We start from the raw sequence: 23,910 nt of genomic DNA, 5'->3' as shown, positions 1-23,910 counted from the left end.
AAGAAAAAATAACCTGTGGTAAAATGAAAATTGTATTTGCTCAATACCTTTTGAGAGTAAACCTGTAAGTGAAAACGTGCTCAAAGGTACTGATCCCTGTAATGTAAAATCTGAAACTTTCATGAAACACAAAACACCACTGGACACTAAAGACAGTCTGCTGCACGGATAAAATAACCCAACACCACTCACACTCAGCAAGAAGCATGAGAAATAAAAGATGAATATCTCTCTGTTTACTAGACTGCTGTGGTTGTCATAGCAATAAGAAGTTTCAAAAGACTTTAATTTTTAAAGTAACCTTTTGCTTTTCCTGCTCTCTGGACTTCTCTGGTGCTCTCAGCAATCAGCAGCTTGTTGCACACATGTGGAATCACAGGCTGAATTACTTGTACAGAAAGTTGCATTTAGTACTCATTACAAGGCTGACGTCACCGAAACAAAAGTTCAGTCATGGAGGGATGTGGCAGAGGTATCATGCAGCACATTACTAATATACTGGGGGGAAAGATTATGTCAACTGCTTGCTAGTATCCACATCCAGGATGCAATCTCCCCAGGGAATAAACACTCTTGGCAAGCAGTGAAATCCAGAAATCTTCACAAAGCTGTTTATAATTTTCAGTCAAAGCTATCCACAAATGCTGGGAATAAAGGCTACAGTACTTGACAGCACACGGTTCCAGACATTTCCATGGGGGAAGTTTAATCTACAAGGATGTAGAAATATAAAACAAAGTATTGCTCAAAGTAACTGTTTGTCAGATCATGTGCCTCTAATTTGGTTTCCAGTGACATTACACAGCTGCAGCCAATGGATTCCAGCCAGGCCCAACAGACACTGAGGTTCTTTATTGTTTAAATTTAGTATCTGAACATGTTTTGCCCATCATTAAAATAGAGAGTAATTGCTCAAAAGTGAACTATAGATGTTACAACTGCAAAGAACTTATTAGGTCACCAATCCCATCCGTGGAGCAATGCAAGATTGAAAACACATTGCAACAAATACTGAACAAAGCTGTATTTGTTTTCATTTTTTCACTATTATTTTTTTTCTTTATTGTAACCATTATCAGTATATTCAAAAGTTTAAAAAACAACCACAAATGCCAGTGTAAACATGCTTCAGGTATATAAGTAATATAAAGTTATTGCACATACAAAAGTCCTATGTTCAATATCTCCTTACGGTACTATTTCATCAGAGTAAGAGTTGTGCAGATGATGTGACCGCATTGAGCTACCTGACCTTATTTCGGAAGCTGCTACACACAATTCAATATTTACAAAAGCCAGAAGCTCACTGTCTTTCATGGAAAGATGATTTTGCCTGGAATGTATAGGATAAAGAAGTGTGCAAATAGGGATAGGCTTGCTTTATGGTGGTATTTATCAGCTGATCTCTCTAATCTAAAGGGTCAGCTGAAACCCATTTGGAGGAAGAAATCTTGTAATGGCTTCTGGGAAACTGAGAAGTTGTCAGGCCTCCCTATCCTTAGGAAATGGAGGTGCTTGCTTGTGTGACACACACAGATGCTGCACCTCCATTTTTGGAGGCACATGTCTTCTCTTCTCGTTAAATCTAAGGGGCGCAGTGCATCTGATAAGCTAAAGACTCCATAAAGATCTTCTTGCAAATTTGGCTTAGATATGAAGAGGTAACACAGCTCCTGCTTGGATTTCACAGGTCAGTCTGTGTGCAAGAAATGGTGAAACTGTAAAATCTTGTGCCAGACTCACAGAAGTGACAATGTTCACGGCTGCTCCTGTCCTGAAGTATTACGAAGCAGAAGGGTAGTTATCTAAAAGGAGCCAACAAGTGGCAGAATGGAGGACGCCATTTGCCAATTGAGAAGCTGAGACAGACTAGAAAGAAGAGAAGCTCAGGAGAAGGCAAGAGTGGTGTATGTTTCAGAAAATGAACAATTCCTCCTGAAGTTTACACAATATAGCTAATTTCACGCTCACAGGCAGCACTGAAAGACTCAAGCTTTCAGGTGCAAATTTGTACAGACCAGAGCTTAGAGTCCCTGTTAAGGAGCATTTGCTGACAGAACAGAAATAATGAAACATTTCTTCTTCAGAATCCTTAACTCAGAAAAATTAATCAATCCTAAGTGTATTTTTTTACTCTTTACCTCAAAATATCTTTTCCTCTTTTTGTTCATGCTCTGCTGGCTGGTATCCTATTTTTCTGCGTGAATACAAATTCTGCCCTCCTTGCCTGCAAGTCTTTGCTTAAAAAATAATTCAGTCCTAAACTTTGCTGAAATCAACACTGGAAAAATGCTGCCATCTTGAAGACTGTAAAATTAAAAAAAGGCAAAGATTTCTTTAGTGTTAAGATCTACTAAAACAGAAGATACAATGGTGAGAAGCCATATTAAGAGACAATTTCAACAAAGTAACAGAGCAATGGAAAAGAAAATCTACTAGCCCCCAAACCCTTAAGACTTCACAATATCATCAGTGTGACTGTGATAATTTAAAACAGTGTTTCAGAAATTATTGTATCCCACATCAACTGTACAGCAAGGCAAGGACAGGGTAACTCATCCCCTGCACTATGCTGTGCATGGATTTAGTTATCTTGGTGGGATACTGCCAGCTCTGGGCTGAAAGAGATACAACATGTACTTGTTTATGACATGTCTCATCTCCTAAAGTGTTGCATAAATCTGCTTTACAAACACCTTGTAGTCAAGAAAGTTGTGCTCTTGTGGATAAAATGAGTTTACTTTTCTATTTACATGCAAATTAAGAACATGATTTCTATTTTTTTTTTACTTTCTTCTCTCAAGATCTATGTTGATTATTATAACAGATACTTATTCCAAAAAGGTGGAAACATAAATAACTGTGCCCCATCTATTACGTTCTTCATAGACTACCTTTGTTATTCAGAAGTACTTCCACAGTACTGATATATTGCTTGTCTCCCTGAGCCATAATTTCATAGAAGTTCTTATTAGGGAGGTTTCAAACGTATTCTGCATGATACAGTAGCATTTAGAAGGTTTGTCCTGGTCCATCTTCTAGACAATACAGCAATGAAGGCATTCTCTCCTTGAGAGGTCTGGACTTGTTCTGGAACCATCTCAGGATACCACACGTGCTCAAAAGAAAGCATCTGCTGAAATGTAGACTGACTGTAATGTGGGATAAACACTCTGTTCAGTGGCGAATATGTAAGGCAGTGATAAAGCGACTTTCTTTGGCATGGATGGCCATCATGTGGCATGTTCTCAGAACACTGCACAGATCAGAGTGTGACACCATGTCACTTGCAGGTATAAAGAAAACTGGTGGAAGGAATCCTTCATTTAATCCTCATTGTGTTTCTAGTCTCAGGCAAGATTCTGACTGGAACCGTCACTCTCTTCCTTTATGCATCAGTAGTCTTGTTATTTGTCAGCTGTTGCCTGTCAGCCATGTCATCTTGAGGAGGTCTAGCTCTGTCAAAGAAGCCACACTGTAGAAAACAATCAACAGAAACAAAGGTGTCATGGTAAAACAACCATAGGAAGACTCAGATGCAGCTTGATTCTTCACTCACCCTGGAAGGTCAGACACAATCTAAGGCAGGCAGATAGACTGTGAATATACTGTATTTCTACACAAGTCATTCTCTATGAAAAATTAGTTTTATGTGAAAAGCACTGAGTTCCCAAGTAAACTTTAAAAATTCCCATTATATGAAAGATGTCTTTGCAGGAGGTGTAAAGTTGGTCTGAATGCTGATATGGATTGATGCTAATGTGAAAACTACTAATTTCAGTTCAGCAAGATGCACATTCAGAAAAGATATTTATACAGACAAACAGTAATAATAATAGAGGTTGAATATGTGTTGGGAAATGTGCACAGGACAGTGTTGTGACCCAGATTAAAGATCATAAAAGATGAGATATGTCTGACCCAACTTTAACTGCCTAGAAGTTACCCTTTTAGTCAAAAGGTTGCACATTCACAAGAGGTCAAAGGAAGGTACCACCAAAAGGTAGTTCGTCTCATCCTTGCATGTTTGAGTCATAGCCTTTTGCTGCTGTTGTTACCTGACTGGGTGAATTTGGGAACTTTGCACAGACTGCACACCTAACCATAACCTTTAGGCTGCTAAAGACAGATGAGCCATATCGTAACTTGAGGAACTATTTATATCTTATTTTTAATGTTAACTTCGAGGATCGTCAAAACTACATTGGTTTCCTGTAATATAGAAGTTTCCAATAACTTGCCTTAAAACTTGGGAAGGTAGTGTAACAACCCAACACAGAAATAGAAAACTTTAAAAACAGAAGATAAGTTATAGTAATTTAAAAGGAAATCTTCTAAAAATTAATTCTCACAGCTGGGAGTGTTGTTCCATGCTGACAAAAACTGGAAATTCCTGAATTATTCAGAGAAAACAAAGTTAGAGTAACTTCTTTTTGAACCTAAACATCCTGAAAAAGAGGTTCATAGGTCTTGAGAAACAGCCAAGCTCTTTATGCCCATTTATAACCAGACTTTAATAATAAAGGAGGATTTTGAAAACAAGTTCCCTGCATAAAGGTCAGTGACACTAGCATGTCAGAAATGCCAAAACAAAAGACGTGTATTGTTGCTTTTGCTCCAAACTGTTAAAGAGCACAAAATTCCAGCCTTTCTTTTTTTTCTATCTTCTAGTATCTTCCAGTATCTTTCAGGGTTTTTTTAAGGCAACAGTAATAATGCAACATACCTTCCACAAAGCTAGGGTCAGCAGAGCTAGTACCAGTAGTCCAAGAAGTATAGCTAGTATTATAACCCATAAAGGGATTTCAAAGGAGACATTTGGGGTGGACCAAATGACAGATGTTCTGATCTGAAATGAAAAGAATACTTTAAATGAACAAAAATGAAGCAAGTAAAGCAAATCTGACAGTAGAATATAGAGGTTAGAAGCATTCACTTCAACAGCGTTCTGCAGGTTAGAAATACACGTTCCCTGAAATTCTCCCATGTTGGCTTCATTTACTCCAAGTTCCTTCGAACTTGCTCAGGACAACTTTTAGAAATAGAATTCATACATACACAAAATTCTTGTCGTATCAGACACACAAACCATTTCCCTTAATACAAAGTAGCAAAAAATACTGTGCAGATGCTTCAAGGATATTCAAGGAGTAAAGTTCTACTCACATGCACACTGGTACAACCTAGGCCTCAATAACTGAATTACACTAAATTGCTCTGAAACAATGGTTGACTTCGGCCCAAACTCTTAATTCAAACCACAGTAGATACCAGCTACATTTTTCTTATTTTAATTTCTGCTGACATACATTTTTTCTGATGATTTGCATTTCAGCTACGCAGTCAAAAAATGAAACTCAAGCAGCATGTATTGTCCTTGTGATAAAGCCCAATGCACAGTATGATAATATGTTCCTTAAAAGAAGCCAAGCATATTACCTAAATGGGAAATAAGCATGACATGCACTCTCTCATCGTATGAGGCTCTGGAAAGCAGCAGGTGTTAACATGAGTTATCAAAGCTTTTAATTGACTTCACGAAATTCTCTCTTTAAACCTTCATGGGGACAAAAGAGTAGTAACAACCCTTCTGTATTTCTCTTCTGGGGCCATCCACACTCTCCTCCTCATTCTCCTTGCCATACCTTTTACCAAATTTAATTCACGCTCTCAGACTCCACTTGGAAGGCCCCTGGTCAATCTCACTGAATATTTGCTCTGTCCCTGCTTCTCCTGAGTGACAGACTACTTACCACAACCACCTTAATAAATATTTGTAACAAGCAACAGCAAAAAACACCAACCCCAGCAGTGCTTTCTGTCCTCTCAAGTTTGACAAAATGACAGACTCCATTTTACAGCAAGATCAAACCTGATGGAAGACCCACTTGCATTCAAAGATTTTATTTCGCCATTTCAGGTACTTGTAACTTCAGCCAAATTCCCAGGTAGCATAATGTAACTGAGGCAAATGCAACAGGAAATGGAGTCAGTATTGCTGCCTTGGCAGGGACTGTAGAACATCAGGAAGCCAGAACAAAAAGACTCAGACAAGCTGCTGGTCAGGTATGGATGGCTTCATAGACATACAGTCTGCTGAAATTGTAATCCTGAATATGGAAATTGTTGGAGTGATCAAATACTTGGGGAAGGATTTTTTGTTTACAGATTTCTTCAGATAGTATTTAACTGAACCACATCTGTCTTCTTGGGCACCAAGTCCACTTTCATCCAGTCTAGGGCAACTACTTATCTCCACAGGTGCTCTCACATGGGATGAACCAAGCTGCTGCCTGGTGTTTGAATATTTCATAGGACTGCCTACTGATAGCTGCACAGGAGCAGAGCAACTAGACTCTTGACTAATGTGCACCAGTTCACTGATCAAAATTAGGTACAGTCAATCTAAACTTCAAAGCCTGGTTGAGATCCTGCTGAAATCAATTTCACTAAGGTTGGTGGATTTTGGATAAAGCTGATATAGAGTGCATGCAGCTGTAAGTACCTGTGTTGCCATTCCATGTCTTCTTTGACGTGCCACTTCCCAGATCTTTACTATATTTGTGTATTGTTTTCTTTCCTCTTAGGCTATGAAAACAATAAGGCAAGCAAGCTCTTTCTGTAATACCTAAAGCACCAATCGGTATGGATCCAGATAAGAACATGTGGATCTTCCTGAGGATGCTAACCAATTAGGAGTGGTGCAGCAGCACTCAGCCTAGCTTGCGCTGCTTGGGTTCTGAACCCTTTCTCCCTTCTCCCTTCTTCCTTGTGTTGTTCTGCCTTCACAGACAGCCTAGAGCAATTTGCAGTGTAGTTTCAGTAGCTCATCTGGAGCCTGACAAATGTTGAAACATAAATAAGAAACTGTAATCTTAAAGAAGTGCAGAGCATCATGTTTATAATCCTTAGATTATCAGCAATGAGCCAAACAGATGGCAGAAATCAGGTCTATCTTGTATCAAGCAGAATGGTGCTGCAAAGCCGCCACATCTCTCTTCTCTTTTAGCCTGAGTGAGGCCAGAGCTAATGAAATATTTGTCTGTTAAAATCTTGAAACCATCCTGTCACACCCATACCCTTTTCCCATGATTCCTTCTTTGTCTGAGGTTTTGAAAGCAAGGGAAGGGTTGTGCTAAGTGCCTGAGATTTATTTCCTGAGCAGGGCGTTATTTGTAGACATCAGTCTCACTCCTGCCTATATACCAGTAGAATATGCAGCCTCTGGGCTGCCCCCTTTATACTCTATACAAAGGCTTGCAAGGCTACTAATGCAATTGCTGATGAACAGTTTGACAGGGCAATTCCTGAACACCCACAGAGTTGTGGCAGAAGCTAGGGGGGAAGAAAATACAAAGCATCCCTTCAGTTTTGCCTGCCTTGTTTCACCATTTCCACAGAAGACTGTCCCTCCTCCACCCCATGCCGTTCCGCAACAGTATTACATATGATTTTGATTAAAGACAAGTTTGCATTATTCAACTTGGATTTCTGTTCTTCTCCATGTGGTAGGTTTAGTACTGCAGGGGTAGAGCCAGTGAATTTTTGGGGGAGAGATTTATCTGTTTTCATCTAAGGTGGCCAATGTGAAGAAGTGGAATTTTTACACAAGTGTTACATGTTGGCACCGTACTTCAGATGCATGTTGGCTTTCCTCTCTGTTCAGGACAAGGCTTTCTTATGCTGAACACTGAAAACAGTGCTTGCCTCTCTGTCAGAGAATGAAAAGCATAGCTCATACACTTGAGAGGAGCCATCTGACTTTAGGCTTTCATACTGCTGAACGTCTCACGCCTGTCTGTATGCAAAGGATGCCAAAGAATGCCATCTGGCTCAGGCACTGAGATGAGGCTGAAGCCAACTCAAGAGTTATGGAAAGAGCCTTTGTTTGCTATCAGAAATAAAATCCATGCTGGTCTTAGCACAGATGCTCTCTGATAGTCTTAACTTCAGAACCCCTGTTGTGGTTTCATGAAAGTCACTTGTTGCTCATGAAAGTGTATCTATAGGGGGCTTTTATTTTCCCTTTTTTTTTTTTTGAATGTGCTACAGTTAAGTAAGTAGATAAAAGAACTATTAATTTTTTTGCCACAGTTTTTTCTACAGTTTGAATTCTGCTCCTAAGTTTGCTGCTACTCAATGCATCCTCAAAATTGTTGCTGATTCCTCTGGAAGGCAGAACTAGGCAGAGAAGAGCTTTCATGAGTGGTAAGCTGCTGGTTCACTGTCAATCCCTTGTGGATAGACAGGAATTAGGTTTCACTGGTGGAAACATCCTGCATCCATAATCAGAATTCAGTGCATGCTAGTGGGATTATCACAAAGCTATTTTTTTCTCTCTGGTTGTTTAAAAGACTCACTTTAAAATCTAAAAAAAACCTCTCCATAGTATATTCTGCTACTTTAAGAGACAGTAGCTAAACTGATTATTATTCTAATGCTACTACTTTTGGTGCCCCCGATGACCTTCCTCTAGTCTTTAGCAATTGTTTTTTACAGAGGCTGAGAAACAGGAATTCTTTTGTACTCCTACTAGTCCCCATCCAATCTTTGCAGCATGATGTTCTTATATGCTCTGAAAAAATTATCCAAGTAGAATGTAAAAGCTCCCTTGAACTTGGAGTCATAGTTAATATTGACATTTATGTTCACACTTTAAAAATTTTTATGTAAATATATTTCATAAGGAATATATGCACATCTAAAATGAAAGTACTATCACCATGTAATAACTAAAAAAAGTTAAGCGCCTTAGTCTGTAACCAGTTTTACTCACTGTAGGATGCTGATCAAACAGTTTAGACTAAAGGCATCCCACCTGAAGGTCCTATCAAACATTTAAGAGAAGCAATTATATTTTATTAAACTCCCAAACTGGCTCAAGAATCATATATTAAAATAGAACAAATTGCTGTTTATTCTAACTCTGTACTTCTTGTAATAAAAAGTACTTTCAAGTTGCACATGAAATTCATCAAGTAAGACAGTATCATTTACCATAATAAAACTTTTAAGAAAAAATGACCATTTTCTCTTGAATGATACAGCCATTAGCAAGGAAATCCAACCAGCTGCAATTCCAAGTATATGAAAATTAAGATAAATACTAATACTGATGTCAGTGGTTGAAGCTCCACTAAATTTCATGCTAATTTTCTGTTTGATGCATTTTCACTCCCATGTTTTACTATACAAGATTAATATCTTCTTACATTTATCTAACCTTTCCCGCACCTTTGTATCATGACCCTACTCTCTCTGTTCAAGACCTACAATTCCATAACGATGCAAATAAAGACCTCAGTGCTGTAAATACGACTACATGACTCTGTAGGTTACTGATGTATATGGGATTATTCATGCCATTAAAACTAAACATAAATATCAACTTGCATAACTGGAACACAGCCCTCTATGAGTTAAATAAGGACATATGATCTGTTCTTTTAACTATAGTATCTTCTCTATAGAAACTTTAAAGTGTTAGCTAATTATTCGACATATACTTTTGACAATTAATTTAAAAATACTAAAATCTTTCTTTCTCTTCCACTCTTTCATCGTTTAAAAGAAAAACACAAACTTACAAACGAATCTTTGGAAACTTTTAAAACATAACTAGTAATCTTTTTCAGAAGGAGCAAAAATACTGAGCTTTGCTCAACTTCAAGCAAATATTTCTTCTTGCAAGTGGAACATCAAAGAACCGGTGCATATAACACATCAAGCTGTAGAGCTGGCAAGCATCCACTGCCATGTCCAGATATGAAACAACATAAAAGTGCTATCATTTTTCAACGTTTTACAGTTGCCATTTCAGGCATTTTGCTGTAAATCATCTGCAGCAAATAACAAGCATTATACTGGCTGGAGTAAGAGAATAAAATGCTTATCTGATCATTTGGTAGATCATCTGACACTTGTTGGGAACAGCAGGCTATCACCTGGGATAAAGTGCTTCAGTCCAGATGAAGGCACCACTACCAACAGAATTCTGCACAACATGTGTTTCTGGTATGGAACACATGCTGCAAGAAAATAAAAAGAGCCTGAGTGTATCTATCAGCTTGGAGCCTTTGAACCTTTCTGGATGAATACTGCATTAAGCACCAAATCTCTCTGTTGAAATCATGGTTCTCCTGATGGTGGAGGTTGGAGTCGCTGTGCATACAGGATCAAGATTTTACCTTGAGTCTTCCCAGAGCAAGTATCAATCAACCATGCAATCTGTGCACGTTCAAAACAGCACTTTATAACTTTTTTCATATAGTAATCCAGGGCCATACAAATTTGGACTGCAAATAAGGCAAGTACTTTAGCATCTATCTATCATGTCTGCATGATGTGCTTGCTGGGCTGTGAAATGGGAACCCTAGAGAGGTATGCAAACCTTTCTGAAAACCAGAGTATCAAAAAAGCTTAATATAGACAAGAGAGAAGTTGCTGTAGAAATCCATATGCTTGTGTGACAGAACTGCTGACTGGGAGAAGAGTGAGATCTCTAAATCTGACAGAAACATGGTTTGGAATTTTGCATAAAAATTTCCTCTAGACTTATTTTACCCCAAACAAAGTAACTAGACACTTGCTTTCACAGTTCTGTTGTTTTCTTCTGGGTGAAAAATCTATCCCTACTGCAATAAAGAAGTCTGCACATTAATGCAGCAAGAGATTATTTAAAAATGTAATCAGTATCATATATCATCACCTTCCACGGGAAGCAATAAAGGTATTTCCTTTAGGGATTATTTCAGGAACTTACGCTAGAAACACAGGAAAGACCAATCTCAATATTTTCATCTATAAAAACTTTTACAGCTGTGATTAGAATGACCAAATACATGTGCTTCACACAAAGGTATCATTTTCAGTTACTTACTGCTATGTGTCCTGTGGGAAGCTTTGCTGGTTGCACTTTATATGGCATGCTCTTAACTTCGAAGGAAACATTGGAAGAAAGACTGTAGAGATCATTCTTTCTCTGCAATTATAGAGAAACAGAAATTATTAAAAACCGTTCTTGTATTTAAAAGCATTATGAAAAAATAAGGAGAGAAGAAATACAGAGTGCTGATTTCCTAAGGCAAAGATTGTTTCTTTTGGTAGAGTGTGCAGGAATACTGGGACCTGTACATGCCCATGAGATAAATACAGCACAAAGCTACAATACAGAGGTCACATTTCAAATGGAGAAGAAGGGTTAGATATGCAGACAGACACATGAAGTTGTTTCTCACATTTCTTTCTGAAAGAGGTGAGTTAAAAGTATCGGCCAAGTTTATGGGATGTCTATGTTTTAAAACCTCAGTTCTGCTCACCAAGCCCAACAACCAGCATGGGTATCTTGAGAAGGTTTCCTGGCCTATGTTGAGACTGGGTTGACAGAGCTTCCTCATAGTATCAACAGAATGGCTATGCCTTCCTATCAAAGAACAACAGGAACAAACATCTTTGCACTTCACTTACACAGAATCACAGAATAGTTAGTGTGGAAGGGACCTTTGGAGATCATTTAGTTCAACCTCCCTGCCAAGGCAGGGTCATCTAGAGCAGGTTACACTTTGAATGTGACTAATTTCCTATTGCAGTTGAACTCAAAAGCCACACTCACCTTTCTTGTTTTCTACTTTGTGTCACTATGAGAGGAATGTATAGCAGCCATTGTTTAACTGACTGCCTAGTAAAACATTTATATACCTGTCATTAAGCACTTCTACAAACCCAAAGAAGTGCAGACAAAAAAAATGCATCTGTCAGTTCTCCATGTTTCATTTATACTTGTTTATATTTATAAAATATTATTAGATTAGATTAGATCAGATCAGATCAGATCGGGCATTACCATACCTAGTTCAGAATGACTATAAACTGATACATCATATAGCTCATGCAGTGACTTTTAATCAGTCCTTTCACCTCATTTGATGCCAGGTAGGGAGTGACACATTACACATGATCATTTGTGAGTCTCATTGTGCTATTCTGACCTTGACAATAATTCCCCTCTCTGTGAAAACTGGCTTAAATGATAGCTAAGTGCTGGAAAAATACCTGCGTGTGTATGTTACAAACTGACTTAAGAGCTGACACAAGCAAAGTGCATGTCCTTTAAAGGAATGGTTACAACATTTACTACCATGGATACAAATATTTTCCACACTCATATTTTGAATTCTGTTGAGCTCTTGGCATCACCAGTATCTAAATGGAGCTAGTTTTGAAGGCTAAGTACACATCAGGTATCAAGCAAATATTTCAGTTCACTTTGAATTTGACGTTTCAATTTTACTGAATGTTATTTTGCTACACAGGATCTTGCATTTGAACATCCTCTTTTTTTTGGTTTTTATTCCAAGGAAGGATGACTGAATGATTAACCATATCCTTCTGGTAGTCAACAGATCTGTTTCTAATTCCATCTCTGCAACTGATTTTTTGGGTGACACTACATGCAACTCATCTTGTATTTCCTTTCCCAGGTAAAGCTGGGGTAGTGATAAGGATCTCCTTTGAAAGTGCTTTGATATTCACTGAAAAGCATTAGACAGATAAGTGCTAATATGGCCAATAGAATCCAGAGGGCTAGGTTTTATGGCTATTATTATGTCAATTTTCTATCTCACTATTGTCATCATATTGCATTTTTGCTACCTGTATCAATCCTTCCTGAAATATGACCAGATTTCAAATACAGTATTTGACTAATGACTTACAGAAAGATACAGCCTTGGTAAATAAAGCAGTCTTTGTCACCAGCTTCTTACAGGCCATCGTATTTGGAACATATGCTGTCACTTTCTAAATGCCCTTCTGCAAAACTTTGTTCTTCCTTTTATTTCCTGCACAGTTAGGAGTTCTGCTCCATTGAGAAGACTTGGTTAATATGACTACCCAACATCTTTTCTTTCCTGGGGTTTTTATCTGGAATTCCCTCTTGGATCGAAGGCATAATCACTCCCTAAGAATTGCTTTTCCCCTTTCAAATGTCTTGTTGAGCAAAAATTTGAGGTAAGAAGATCCCCTGACAATTTGGGCTACTGTTTCTTTCCTTCACTAATGGAGAAAGGTTTGCCATATAGTGAAAATGACTTGAAAGAAGCATAACCTAAACGTGGGAGCCAGCTTGGATGGAGTTGGATTATCACGGACCAACTCAAAGTTTTCACAGAACTGCTGCAGTTGGAGGGCACATCTGGAGACTGTGTACTCCAAGAACAAGCTCAGAGCACAGTCAGATAGAGAAATATACTCCAGACCATGTCCAGCTGTGTTTTGAATATTTCCAAGGGAGACTCCACAAGCTCAAGAAGCAACCTTTCCAGTGTTTTACTACTCTCACAGTAAAAGGTGTTTTCCTTATGTTTAAATGGAATTTTCTGTATTTCAGCTTGTGCTTCTTTCCTGTTACTGGATGTCGCTGGAAGAGTCTGCCTCTACATTCTTTACTCCCTCCTATTAGATATTTATACACACATATGAGATCCCACCTGAGCCTTCTTTTCACCAGACTGAACACTCCCAACTGTCTCAGCCTCTCCTTATATATCAAATGCTCCAAGCCCTTAACCATCACTGTGGCCATTGGCTGGACTTGCTCCAGTATGTCCATGTCTCACTTGTCCCAGAATTGGAGTCCAGATCTGTCTCACCAGTGCTGAGTGGAGAGGAAGAATCACCTCCCTTGACCTGCTGGCAATGCTCTTTCTAATGCAGCCCAACAGGTTGTTGACTTACTTATGCTGCAAGGGCACACACAGTGGGTTCATGCTCACCTTTGTGTCTAGCAGGACTCTGAGATCCCTCACCAGAACACTGCCTTCCAGTAGGTCTGCCCCCAGCCTGCACTGGTGCATAGTGTTAGTCATGTGGTACACAGCACTTTGCATTGCCCTTTGTCTCTCTTCATGACATTCCTGCCAACTCACTTCTCCTGCCTGTCAAGCTTCCTCTGAAGGGCAATACAACCAACTGTTGGATCAAAGACTCTTTCCACTTTCCTATCATCTGTAAACTTGCTGAAAGTGTACTGTGTCCCATTATCCAAGCCATGAATGATGTTAAACAGTATTGGCCCCAGTACTGAGCCCAGGGTATACCATTATTAACAGACTGAGAGCTGTACTTCCTACTGCTGATCACAATGCTTGAAGCCTGGCAGTTCAGTCAGTTTTGAATCCACCTATTTTCACTCATTTTGACAGTGTCAAAAATCTTGCTAAAATCAAGATACAAACCTTGTCCACCAAGATAAACCTAATTTTTCTCATTCCAGAAGGCTATCAGGTTCATCAATCATGATTTCCCTTTTGCAAGTCCACACTGACAACTCCCAATCACCTTCTTGTCCTTCAGATGTTTGCAAATGGCTTCCATCACTTTTTTCCTCCATCACCTTCTCAGGTACTGAAATGAGGCTGACTGGACTATAGTTCTCTGAATCCTCCTTCTTAAAGACAGATGTGATATTTGCTTTCTTCCAGTCCTCAGGAACTTCCCCCAAGAACTGGAATATTTCCAAGATAATTGAGAGACGTCTCACATTGTCATAGTGGTATTCTGTCAGGTCCTCCCTTCAACTTTTTTATGTCCAATTTGTTTAAATGTTCTCCATACCTGATATTCCTTCATTGAAGGTAAATGTTGATGGCTCAGGTTTCCTCTCTGGTTGTAGAGGATTACTGTATGCAGAATTTACCAGTAAAGACCAAAGCAAGGGAGGCATTAATTAACTCAGCCTTCTCCATGACCCATTCAGCAGATGACCCATATTTTCCCTAGTCTTCTTTTGGCTGCTAATATACTTATAGAAGCCTCCTTAATTCCCTTTAAATCCCTCACTAGGCTCAGCTCCTGGTGAGCTTTTACCTTCCTGGCTCTGTCCTTGCATGCTCAGGCACTGTCTCTATATCCCTTATCTGCCCCTGCACTGGGTCAACTGACCCTGCTTACACGTCTTCTATGTTTCACAGAATGATAAAGGTTGGAAAACACGTCTAAAATTGAATCAAACCTTTAGTCAATCACCACCTTTCCATGTTTGACTTTTACCAAGTCAGGATGGACAGTTCATGAGTTAAATGAGGTGATGGGAATCCTGGACGAACACCAGTTTTTCTTGACTCCTTTTTTTCCCAAGATTATCTCCCATGGAGTTCTTCCAAGCAGAACCCTGAAAAGGCTGCAGGCTGCTCTCCTGAGGTCCAGGATCTGGTATTTGCCTTGTCCATTCTGTCTTCTTTTAAAAAAAATACTTTTCTCTGCAAATATGTGAGTTTTTACTGGTGATATAAAGCCAGCACATTTATTGCCTTCTGGAATTCATTTGGCTATGCCGTAATTTCATTCTTTTAAAATATTGAGGCAGCCAAATGGTTATTATCAGAACAGTCAACCTCTCCTTGGGGCTCATACTAGGAAAGAGTAATATGAAAAAACTGTCTCAAATGACTACATAGGGATAGTCAAATCAGCTCCTTAACACAGACAGCATCTAATGAAAGGGAACTACCTGTTCCATCAACAGTGTTTGAAGTGGAAAATTAAACTTTGTAAATAAGTATTTTTATACACTGTCATCTATGAGATGATATCCAGAAAATTTTTCCTTATCACATTAATTATTTTCCATTTTTGGACTCAAGCCAGTCTTCATTTTTTATTCTTCAGCACTAGACCTCTCACACAAAGTTCCAGCTTGTTTCTGTGGTTGTGCAATGATTTGCATTCAGAAAAAAACTTGAAAAAAGCCTTATGTTTTCAATTCTAAGCAATTCATATTAAGCAGGATTCTGTATATGATTTATATGATTTATAAATGTTATCTGCAGTGGAGAGAGCAGGATATGTTATATTATTAAAGAAGGAGACATTAGACATTCAGCCTGATTGGCTAAGGTACAGTGAAGGCATTAACTCTCCTGAAACTTCATATAACGGAAATGCAGCACTCATGGAAAAATAAAGCCTTTCACCTACTATACATGGCTTATTTAACTTTCAGCTTATATCGGCAATAAGAACATCAGAGGAGGGTACTTCCTGTGGATTAATGCTTGGCTGGGGTTAATAAGCTTGGGTTGTGACCACAGCTATCAACTCCCCTCAACCGCTGATGAGGTTCCTGGAAATGCTGGAATACAGGAATGGAGAATATAAAAGACTAGAGAGCATTTTCCTGCATTTACAAACTTAGGCTTTTGGGCGAAGGCCTTTCAAACAATGACTGTGGTCAACATCAGTTGCAAACAGGATTTTTACTTGTGCCAACACCTTGGAGATACAGGCAGCTGTCTCTCCTATAGCCTTGTTTATAATTCTCAAGCCAACTTTAAGAAACAGCATTTTTTTACCATATAACTTTTTAAATAGCATGTATTTAAACACAGTGTTTACTGGAAACAGCAGGACCTGTGGCTTGAAATTCAAGCTGAGGACTTAATTGTGGCTCAGAGAAAGGGAAAGAAGGAATTTGGTTTTTGTGTCTGTGCCTAATGACCAACAGTAGCTCATCCCTAGCTACACTGGCCTTTGAGGTTTCCCTTGTGTTAGAACCAGCAGAGCCTGCTCTTACACGAGTTGCTGAGACAGTAGTTTGCAATATTCTGGGAAGCAGGCAAAGCATGGCCATTCCTGTGTTGCCTCGGTGGTAGGTCCTGCTGATGTATTTATTACGGCTTCTCACTCTCTACATGCTTTTGCTTTACAAATAGTTTTTTGAACTGAAGACTGTTTTCTTAAAAGCTGTGAGACAAAAGAGCAGCCAGAAATGAAGGAAAATGTTCCCAATAAATATTCAGTGCTTCGCTAAGTACAATTGAGACAGAAATAATGTGAGAAGTACCCAAAAATCTTCGACAATTTGAAGGACAGTTTTCCAGACTCCAGTGGAATGCTGGTGCTTTCTGCAGGAAGCTCAAGTACAGAGCAGAAGTCCCTCCAAAGCATCTTTAAGGTATGTGGGCATCTTGCTAAGAGAGCAGACTGAAATGCAGAGACAAATCTGGTTTGCAGGGAGCTGGACTGAGGGCAGAAGGAACAAAACCTTCAGCAGCCTTAAGTCTAACAGATCATTGCTGTTCTGCAGGTTTGAAGAGTTCCGTAGAGAGCCTCTAGAATGACTCTGTTCCATTGCCTCTATGGAGAATTGCTCAACCTCTCAGAAATCTTTTTCTGGTTACACGTAGTTCAGAGAAGTCCCTATAATTGAAGGGCACATCCTTTCTCTATGGCAAGCTGCATGCTGTGGTGGAATGTTCCCTCCAAGAACTTATGTCTGTTGCATATGGAGTTCAGTGCTGTTATAACAATATTGGCCCTGCTTGAATAAAACTTGTTTCCCTTCGTGTCTGCTGGAGTCCGGCACACTTTAAAGACAAGAGGGTAAGCAATACCTCTTAAATATATGCTTTGAGAATTCATTAGCTTGCTTTCTTTAACCAATACCTCCAACAACCTGAACTATTGCCAGAAGAGTAGCTTACATAAATGCTGAGAGTAGAGGTCATAGACTACTTGTTCCTGTATTAATTTGTTTAAAAATGTGTGTTTGATTCTGTACGTGGTCAAAAAGTATTTATGCTACTTGTACAAAGAGGGTATGACCACCCAAATGTATCTGTGACCAAAGACAATAAATCAACACATCCTCCACTTCTTATACTTCACATCTATCTTTTACATTCATTTAAACAGACTATGTTAAATTATAATAGAGGCAGATATTTTGTTGTGATTCTAGAAGATTTCAGTATACAGATTATAATGGTTATTGATTTAAGATGTTTCTTTTTTTGTAAACCTAACATTACCTATACTTTAGCACATCTAGTAAGAGTCTCATGTTCTGCTCTTGTTAACACTGAACATATTTTGAACATCAATGAATGAAAACAAAACTAGTTCACACCCAAAAAACCTTCAATTAGTTAGCCCAGCCCCACGGAAATGTCTCTTTCTAGCCTTCATTATGCATAAACAATCAAATGCAGCATAATACAGTATTTTCGGCCGCACACAGTTTTATTTTTTACTTATTTTGTTATTTCAAATAACAGTTGTTGGATGTAAAGGCAAATTTCATTGACGACTTCCTCCTTTTGTTTTATAATGGCTTGAAGGGCAGTACATAAAATTTTTGGCTTTTAATTCTCAGTCTGAATTAAAATAATCTACTTAAACTTCCATATATGGCTTATATATGGCAATGAATGAGGAAACAAGATATATCTCTCACTAATTTTTCTGCTTCTCCACTTCCGTTCATGGACAGGGAATTTAGGTTGGCTGTAGAAATATTCTTTGAAAACACTAATCAATCTTCCTTTGACTGAGATGTTTTCCACTGGGCACAGAAAGAGGTTCTGTGCTGGGGGATACTGAGGATAGAAATTACTGTTCCTTGGGGTCATACCCCAGTTACAGATGGCATAATTGCTCCCATAGTAAAGATGAGAGGAAGAGAAGTGATTGAATAAAGGATCTTATACAAGAGCTAAATCTCTCGGACCACCTCCATCAGCTCACCTCTGTTTTGAGATCCAAGCCTCTGCCAACATACATGAGCTGCACAGTCTATGTGGCCCCACTGCATGGGCTATGTGCACTCTGCCTCCAGTGGCCTTTGTGCAGCTAAACTGAATCCCTGTCCCACAAGCACTACCTGGCCTAAAGAACCTCCATCACACTGAAGAGTCTCTGAATTCACCTGTAATAAAAGACTGAGATTCTCAACAAGATTTCTCGTCAAGGTTATATAATTAGAGCAAGCAGTCTAACAGTGATGACAGCTCCAGGCCCAAGGCAATGAAAGCAAAGGTGGATGAGAGGACTGGGAGGATCTGTAGCTAGCTGATGGTTCAAAATAACAAGGTATTACATCAGGCTCCTCCTCACTTTCTATACCTTTCCAGACATCTCAATTTTTTTTATGTCCCTGTAGAAGTGCAACTTCAGCAAGAGGGAACAGCATCATTTTATAAAGTATGGATGTAGGGCCTCTCAAGCTGAGGAGGGAATTGAATTTGTGTCTTCAAGTCATGAATTCTCTAATCACTAGACTGCCAGGTCTAACTTCTGGCACTGAATACTGAATAAACAAAGTCCTCTTTAGGTCTTTCAACTAATTCTACAAGTACCTCCTTAGTAAGTTTTGGATTCTCCATTCTGAGAGGGTGGACATATTCCCACCTAATCCTGATTTGGGTGTCCAACCTCCTGATGAGGGATAGCCTTCATGCCCTCCTGATGAGGGGTAGCCCTGATGGTTAGAGCAAGTCAATTTGTTTGAGGTACCACATTTTCTCCATGTACTGAACAGGGAGCCCAGGTATTTAGTTTCAGGTTTTGGATACCAGTCAGGACCAGACACTTAAGATAGGTTTTTGCAGCACACATCACTTTTTTATGTCAAGCATGTATTTACATTTATAGGCACCTAAAAAGAAACAGGACCACTGAACATTCAGAAACACTGAAATAAGGAACTGTTACCAGAGAAGCCCAAAGATGACTTTGGGTACTCTAAGAGAGCACCCGGCTGCAATGTGGCTGCTGTGATTTTCTTCCTTTTCAACTTTTTCTGATTAAAACTAGGTTTTTCTCCCTTCTAGCTATTGAAGTTCATGCAAGCAGGAGTGCCAAATTCACGTATCTGAAACTGTCTAAAAATCAAAAGAGAAACAATACAATTATATTCAATAACATTAAAATAAAAATAACTTCAAACTTCTCAGAAACCTCACACATCCTCTGTGGTTTTTTTTACATTACTGCCTCCCCAAGCTCTCCCAGAAGGAGATTTGTATCATTGTGAGGAATTTTCAGTACAGGCAGAAATAATAGCTAAGAATGATCTGAGATCCACAACCCACAGTATTAGAAGTTCCAAAGAGCTTGGAGCCTGAAGGATGTCAGAAATCACACAGATGGTAGAGATTCATCACTTAGAAATTCATTTTCAAAACAGATGTTTTAGTGGACAACTCCCAAGTCTAACATTAAAAAGTACCCACCAAAGTTCAAAGGCCACTGGGCCAGATCCCCTCAGGTCTCCCTCTGATGACTCAGAAATGTCATGTTTAGACAAATAAGGGAGCCCCATCAGAACAGAGCGTAACATAACCATGTAAGGTTGTTTCTCTTTTGCTCGAATCAGGCTATTATTTGCTTGATCAGCAAGTCTGAATACAAAAGTCAGCTTTACTAGAGGGTTCATATTTACAGCCAGGCTTTGAAGTTAATCCAAAAAAGTCTGTGATTCTTCTTGGCCTTTGCACAATGTCTGTCTCTATCTTTTGCTGGCTGGTTGGGAAATTTGGGCTGCTTTATTTACTCTAACATGTCTAATCATGGCATGTCATTTAACTGTTATTTGTTATGGGAGTTTGGGTTTTAAGGTGACAGATTACAACTGTCAAGAGACAAGGGGTCAGCTGTTGTCAGTTAAACTAAGTCGAAGAGGAAGAAGTCACTCAGTACATGACAGATCTTTTGTGGCAACAAAATATACAGACTGATCCACATAACTTTGATGAAAAACATGAGTTATTTAATCCTAGCATAAATCAATCATTTTCAATGAAATCCTTCTCAGGTTTGCATTAGCATATCTGTAAGAAGAAAATACATCATGACAGTGTGCTCTTGGCTTTAATGAGCACAAATGATTTCTTCTGCAGATCATCATGTCTTCATTTAGATTATAACACAGTGGAGGAATGTTGTATGTCACCATTATCCTGCTTTCTTTGGCTCATGAAAACTTTGTACATTAATTGCATGTGCAAAAGAGGTTGGGATGTTCCTGTAGAGAATTTTCCTCTATGTTTCCTTACAAAACCATGACCGTGGACTTCAGTCTGGCCCTTGAACAGTCCTTCCTGGGTCACAATCACCTCATCCTGCTATTTTGATTGCATTTTAAACCTCAGTTTGAATCTGTAGCTTTCAGCCTAGGTAACAACACTTGTGTTTCAAATATACTTTAGTTTACTTTTGAAACTACAAGTTTGCAGACTTACTAAGAGCAGATTGTGCCCTTTTTAGGAAACTAATTATGCTCTACAGTCTTTTATAGTGATGGATGCCTCTCTAAGTTGCCTGTGAATCAGGGATCATGTTATTCTGGCAGCTACTTAGACATAAATGGGAGGATGCAACAGTTCTCTGGAGACTACCTTTCCCTCCTTGGGAAAAAAATCCTGTTGGTTTCAGTGGAGTTTTCTGAGTCTTCACAAGACCTTCAAGTTACTATTCAAAGGAAACAGAAATATTTACAGGGAAAAGGTAAAATCACAGCCCATAAAAAGCATTGTTTGATAGCAAGGGTATGTACAGTGGGGTAAGCAGAAGATGCTCCTGTAGGAGTGTTTCCCATGAGGTCTCTGCACCCAGGGATTTTACAGGATGGCTTATCCTTGCCCCTGCCCACAGGTTGGTGTAAGCTTCTACTTTTGCCTGGAGCTCGCTGAGTGAAGGGAGGTACAGGCATAGCAATCTGGACTGGTTAAGGAGCAAGAAGGAGCTAAAGGGACTGCAGCACTGGCAGTGCCTGGTGTGCACGCACATGCCCATGTCACAAGGCCCAGCTTTGACCCTTCTGCCCCATATGGATCATAAGGAGAGCAGGGAAGGTGTTTCCAATCAGCTGGATAATGCACTTTCTGTCTTGTAACTGTCCACAGAGTCAAGCAACAAGCTATGGCATCTAACTTTCAGATTACTACAATTATGTAAAGTGAGTCCCACTGTTCCTGCTTTAAACATGCCACTGAATTTCATGCAGCTATCCTTGCTCTGAACCTAAGTCAAGCTAATGAAGGTTACGTCCTAGAAACAGATTCTGTTTTTAGCAAGAGTCACTAAGAAATGGAGATTTCGTGTCTTCTGTAGCTAGTTTGATCCAACTGTTACACATCTTCTGTGACAGCCAAAAACTCAGAGAAACACTCTGTTTCTTATTACAATTGTTTAGCTTTAATCTCTTACAGTTATTTCTTGTTATATACTAAATTGGACTTAGAAGAATCTTTATGAGGTTAATTCCCACTGAAATAGCTGTAAATAGCCTCGAAAATTGACATCTAAGGATCTGTGCACAGAGTTTCATTTATGAGTTTCTTTTTTCACAGACCTTGGTTTTGCCTCTTATGGAGTTAATTAGATTTCACCAGCAGAATGATGAAAAGAAAGACTTGACTGGACCCAGAATATGTCAGGTTCAGTTCCCAGTAAGGTAGCTAGCTAAAGGAGCTAAGCTTTATTTTTTGCTTGGTGAAGAAAATCATGAAGGTTCTCTGTGTTGTTGCTTGCACACTGCAGTGCTCGAAACTGTCACACGTTGTTCCAGTCAAAGATAATATCTCTGCCTCTCTGCCTGTCTCTGTGTTTTAGGAACTAGTGCAGTTAAGTTCTTATCTGAACTTCCCAGTGACTAGTCAGTGTGCAACTGTTAGTTTCTTAATGGAATTAGAAAAAACTGGAATAAAATTCCCCTCCTGTTTTCCAACAGATTTATCTTTCCTATGACTGCAGAGATGCTTACATACTGCCATTTTCTGTGCAAAATTTTCTAAGACCTTTGCAAAATCTTGCACCAGAAGATGTGCATCCCAGTTCCCAGATTTAGAAGAACAGAAAGACATTCAAGCTGTCATGTTTTTGGGCTTACATTTGAACCAGAGCCTGCCCTTTTTCACACTAGCAGATGACTCACTCAGCAAACCTAAATGAAGTACATCCAGTCTAGAGTATCAAACACATTTTCTAAATATGCCTCCTCTTAAAATATTGTTCGAGGGGAACTGGAGAAAGGATATGAAATTTTCTTGGGATTGTTAATGGAAAGAACATGTACTGATGAATCAGGAATTAGTTCACCTAATATCTGAAAGGGTGCCCTTTGTTACTGAGCTAGACAGAAATCTCTTTCTCTTGAGCAAGGTGAGACAGCGGGGGTAGAAGTTAAGCTCTCTTCAGTCATAATGGTGTTAACAGCTTTTGCAGAAGAAACTCAGAATATGACCTGAAGTCCTGACAGATACGGAGAAAAACCTTTCAAGTCATCCTTTCAGTAACACTGCCATCGTCCTGTACACTAAGACAGACCAGTGAGCACTCAAAGTTTGCACCCATTGTGGATTTGCAGCCAAGATGGTTAGCTATTGAGGTGGCATTCAGATTCCTAGAAATACTGTCTTATTGGCTCTCATTTCTCCAGGAAAGCAAGTTAAATGAGGAAGAATTTCTTTTGTCTACTTTCACAATTTAGGGAAGGGAGAAATTGACTTACAAGTGTGAGAATCTTAATATAAAGCTCCTGCTGTAAACTCAAGATCCTCAATTCTGCATGGCTAATGTAAGAGCTGCTGTGGGTATAAAGAATTCTTCTCCCACAGCTCTGAGGAACACAGGAAGGTTCTTGTGTTCCACATAGAAAGACTGGGGAATTCTAAATTCCTTGAAAAAGAAGGTGATAATCAATCAGTTTGATCAAGAAAGGAGCAATAGTTATTTCCTAGTGACAGCAAACTGAATTACGACTTTCTCAATGTACTGCCCAGTGTTAAAGATATGACAACCACATAGTAAATAGACACTTGGCCAGCTGTGAGGTAACAGCTCACAGTGGAATCCCTCTGCCTTACAGAATCATAGAACAGTTTGAGTTGAAAGGGACCTTTAAAGGTCATCTGCCATAAGCCTGGACATCTCAACCAGACCAGGTTGCTCAGAGCCCTGTCCATCTGACCTTGAATGTTTCCAGGGACAGGGCACCCACCACCTCTCTAGGCAACCTGTTCCAGTGTTTCACTATTCTCACTGCAAAAAACTTCTTCCTTACACCTTAGCTAATTAGATCCTCTTTTAGTTTAAAACCATTACCCTTTGCCCTGTCACAACAGGTCCTGATAA

General features: G+C 39.2%; 1 protein-coding gene across 1 annotated transcript in view; it reads right to left on the bottom strand.

The window, feature by feature from the left end:
- Positions 1-257: 257 nt before the first annotated feature.
- The window catches only part of ITGA8 (integrin subunit alpha 8), a 108,445-nt gene continuing 84,792 nt past the window's right edge, over positions 258-23,910 (bottom strand). The window contains exons 28-30 of the mRNA XM_071560461.1: positions 10,880-10,981; positions 4,727-4,849; positions 258-3,475 (exon numbers count right to left, since the gene is read on the bottom strand). Of these exons, the coding sequence (XP_071416562.1) occupies positions 3,389-3,475; positions 4,727-4,849; positions 10,880-10,981 (312 nt within the window). The 3' untranslated portion in view covers positions 258-3,388. The remainder of the gene's footprint in view (positions 3,476-4,726; positions 4,850-10,879; positions 10,982-23,910) is intronic.

This window comes from Pithys albifrons, chromosome 7, assembly GCF_047495875.1.
Source record: "Pithys albifrons albifrons isolate INPA30051 chromosome 7, PitAlb_v1, whole genome shotgun sequence".
Classification (NCBI taxonomy): domain Eukaryota; kingdom Metazoa; phylum Chordata; class Aves; order Passeriformes; family Thamnophilidae; genus Pithys; species Pithys albifrons.
Note: the sequence above shows the minus strand (reverse complement) of the source record. Positions and strands in the feature narration are given on the sequence as shown.